Here is a 3,974-nt window from a genome sequence, read left to right as displayed (position 1 = left end):
ACCAATTTTCGTTTCAATCGGACAACTCCGGACTTGTTATAGAGTGTAATTTGTTATGATAATGTTTTGTATAGAATGATATTTTATGAGACGTTTTTCATTTGGAATCGCTATTTTAACCTAATAAAATACATTTTTTAGGAAAAAAATGAATCTGGGAAAGATATATTATTAAAAAGTCCACCCGGATGTTTTTATCCAAAAAAGACAGATGAAAAGATTCAAATCAACAAAAATAGAAGACGGATAGCATTGAAGGTTACAAGCGTCTGCGACAGACCGATTCAGGTATTGATCCTATGTATTATTACTGCATTTTTCTTTCTATTGCGATTCTATAATGCAAATTAAAAGTATTTTTAAACACTTCGCTGCAATAAAATAGAATAAAAATCTAATTATAAGTAGCAATCATAGAAACCACGCAATTTACAATTGATCAATGACAAAATAATGATGATTTTAAAAATCTTATAGCAAAATGCCTGTAAATTAATTAAGCATATTTTCTTTTCTTTCTCTATGTGCTTTTCCAGCATAAGGAAAAACGGTACTTTTCCGACTGCAAAATTATTATTTAAGTTATTAAATAAATTAGGAACAAATTGATTAAATTAACAAATATCAGATATTTTTATGAATTTAGTGTACTGATATCAGTTATGGTTTGAAATAAAATATGTTAATTGAAAAAAAATTTTTTTTGGAAACCATCTTATTCCTATTTTATTTATCATTACTTGTGATATCTGTCTTTTATTTATCTGTAAAATACTTTTCGTTATCTTATTATTATATTTTTATTTTATTTTATAACCGTCGTTGAATGCACCCGACCTAATTTTGAGTTTACCACTTCCAATGTTCTACTGTGTAGCCTTGTAATTTTGAACCCATTCCAAAAGGCAAGGGAACTTTTGAATTAATTATTGGGAGGAATTCGTCTCCGTGGAGAATTGTTTGATGGGACTAACCTGTATTTGAGGGAAGGACCGTTACACGGGGAAGAAAACCACGGAATCCTCCCATTTTTAGCCTGAAGGGAAAGAGACTCTAACCTATAAACCTCAGGATATTTTGCGTGAGAAATGTGGTCAGTGCGGCGCGGGAGCGGAATTCCTATCAACCAGATATCGCTGGGGCTCGAATCCCATTGGGAGGCGAGCGCTCTATCCCCTGAGCCACCACGGCTAATCATTTTCTTATTTTGTTTTATTTTATAAATCTCGTTTAACAGCCGACTCAATTTTGGGTTTACGCTCACTAATGTTTAACTCCGTAGCCTTGTAATTTTGAATCCAATATAGAAGACAAGGGAACTCCTTGATCAAGTATTGTGAGAAATTTGCCTCCATGGAGGACTTTTTGATGGTACTAACCCGCATTTGCGTTACATCGAGGGGAAAATCGCGAAAACCTCCCATAATATGGAAGAGGACTGATGTTACCACTGAGGATATTTTATGCCAGTTCTGTGGTCGGTGCAAGTCTGGTGCGGGAAATATACTGTTAAGTAAAGTATACTTTTAAAAAGATTTAATATGAATTTTTAGTGCATATTTTAAACTTATATTTTGAATGCAAGTACTTATTTTTGTATAATTTCATTTTTCAGATTGGAAGTCATTATCACTTTATAGAGACAAACAAGAATCTTATATTCGACAGAGAAAAATCCTACGGAATGAGATTGGTAATTTAAAATCCTTAATTTGAACTTCATTTCTCAAAATAATCAAAAATTGCAATAACACTAACATACAACAGAAAATATTGCTGTGTAGTTTTCCAACTCAGAAGAGCAATCTGTTGTCGAATTTAGTAGCTAGTTTTAAATTTTGAAATTTTTTGAGAGAAAAATTTTCTGGTTTCTTAAGCAGAATGTAGCAATCCGAACGTACAGAGCGCAAAATAAGAAACAGATAATCCTGAATAACTTTTGATCTATTGATCGGATTTTCACGAGCTAAGACTCAATCTTTATGGTTTGAGGGAGTGACCTCAACTATGCTAATTAATAAGTTCATACGATATTTTAAGTTACGCAAAAACGTACTTTCGTTGAGTTACGCTTTTTTTAGCAAGGAATTCAGATTTCTGATTCCAAAAACATAGGAGGTAGCCGTTATCTGGAAAATATGGTCCCAATAGTTTGGTCAAGAGAGAGATCCAAAATTTGGAGCACTTAATGTTAATTTGATTTTTTGCGTATTTCGTTATATCTCGAAAACTTTTAAAACGAGTTGAAATTTTATTTGCATATAATTATAAAACTAATTTGTCCAAACGTAATTCCATGCAAAACATAAAATTTAGTAAATATTTATAATTTTTTAAAATTTCATTTAATAACAACCGAAGCATTTTTGAATTGCAAGATATACAACTTTTTACATCATTTTAAAGCATACAATTTTAAATGGCAAAATACAAAATTTGAGCGAAATTGTTCGAATAGTTCCTGATAAGTCGAGTTTTTAATATACGACTTTTTCAAAGTTTGATTTCGCATGAACAATTCGACCGATTTCGCACAAATTTTGTATTTCACCTTTCAAAATTATGTACTTTAAAATTACTGGATGTAAAAAAATTTTACACCTTACAATTAAAAAAGTTTCGATTGTTATTAAATAAAATAATGAAAAATAATAAATATTTTTTAATATTTATTTTTTGCATGGAATTATCTTTATACAACTGAATTTTATAATTATTTGCAAACGTTTTTCAATTCGCTTCTTGAGATAAAGATAAAGACGTGGAAAATCAAATTATCATTAAGGGTCCCAAATTTTTGACCCCTCTCCAACTATTGGGGTCATATTACCCAGATTTGGGAGTCAGAAATCCGAATCCGTCGAAGAAAAAGGTATGTTTATTCTGAGAAAGTACGTTTTTGTGTCTGATTCCGTAATTTAAAATATCGATTGCTCTTATTAATTAGCGTATTTGAGGTCACCCCTCTTAACCATTAAAATTGAGTCCTAGAACGTGAAGATGCGATCATTAGATCAAAAGTTATTCAGGATGGTCCGTTTTTTATTTTGCGCTCTGTACATTTATATCTCCTTCCGTTTTATTTCAATTAAATTTTAATATCGTCTGTTGCTTTTTGGACATGAAGAATTTGTTTCTAAATATTACAATAAATCTTGGCTAGTCCCACATAAAACTATCGATAGAGATAATTGATTAGTAGCTATCTTATGTCTATATACCAACATAAAGCTATCTATAAAGCCATTTCATTTTATACATAGCTATCCATGCATATACCGACAGAAAATTATCAAATTTTTTATTGACATGAAAGTAAAAACTTTCATTACCGTCAATTCGTTTCAAAATTGAATGTCGAAACTTCTATACAACATGAATTGGATTATGATATGCACGTGAAATTATTTTTATCCACCGGGGATGGGGGGGGGGATCTACAAATGTTGATTGCCAGGACATCTGAAAATCGTAGCTAGCTCCCAATAATATAGTAAAATTTAACTACCATTTTCTCTTTCTCTCTCTTTTTTTTCCTCTTAAATCTAAAGCTTGAATTTTTTTTGGCTGTTGGATTCTAAAAATTGAATCTGGTGTTAGGAAATTTAAAGTTTTAGTTCACGCTTACCGCCATCATTTACTAAGTAGGGGAGAGTGGGGTCAATTGTAACATTTTTTACTTAACTATTTTTAACTAACAAAAAATCCAATATATTATCAGTATTAATTGACAGACGAGTAAAGTAGACTATTCTCTACTAGAAAAAAAATAAATACCTTATTTTAAATGTTATTATATTAGTAATTAACAATTTTCGACAGTCGTGCACTTGTTACAATTGTCCCCACTTACGGGGTCAATTGTAACAGTTCATAAATTCAACTAAAACATAGTTAATTATACATATTATCATAGTTGTGATATATTTTTTTATTGATCAAAATAGTAGTGATATTTTAGGAGTAAAAATAAT

At 30.5% G+C, this 3,974-nt stretch overlaps 2 protein-coding genes across 4 annotated transcripts in view; one reads left to right on the top strand and one right to left on the bottom strand.

The window, feature by feature from the left end:
- Positions 1-3,974, bottom strand: part of LOC107444265 (noggin-2) — a 38,384-nt gene that overhangs the window by 14,583 nt on the left and 19,827 nt on the right. The window lies entirely within an intron of this gene.
- Positions 482-3,974, top strand: part of LOC107441062 (uncharacterized) — a 15,159-nt gene continuing 11,666 nt past the window's right edge. Inside the window, exons 1-2 of the mRNA XM_071185731.1 lie at positions 482-487; positions 1,616-1,693. Coding sequence (XP_071041832.1) covers positions 482-487; positions 1,616-1,693 — 84 coding nt within the window. The remainder of the gene's footprint in view (positions 488-1,615; positions 1,694-3,974) is intronic.

Source organism: Parasteatoda tepidariorum, chromosome 1 (genome assembly GCF_043381705.1).
Source record: "Parasteatoda tepidariorum isolate YZ-2023 chromosome 1, CAS_Ptep_4.0, whole genome shotgun sequence".
Classification (NCBI taxonomy): domain Eukaryota; kingdom Metazoa; phylum Arthropoda; class Arachnida; order Araneae; family Theridiidae; genus Parasteatoda; species Parasteatoda tepidariorum.
The sequence above is the reverse complement of the archived record's forward strand: the minus strand, read 5'-3'. Positions and strand labels throughout refer to the sequence as shown.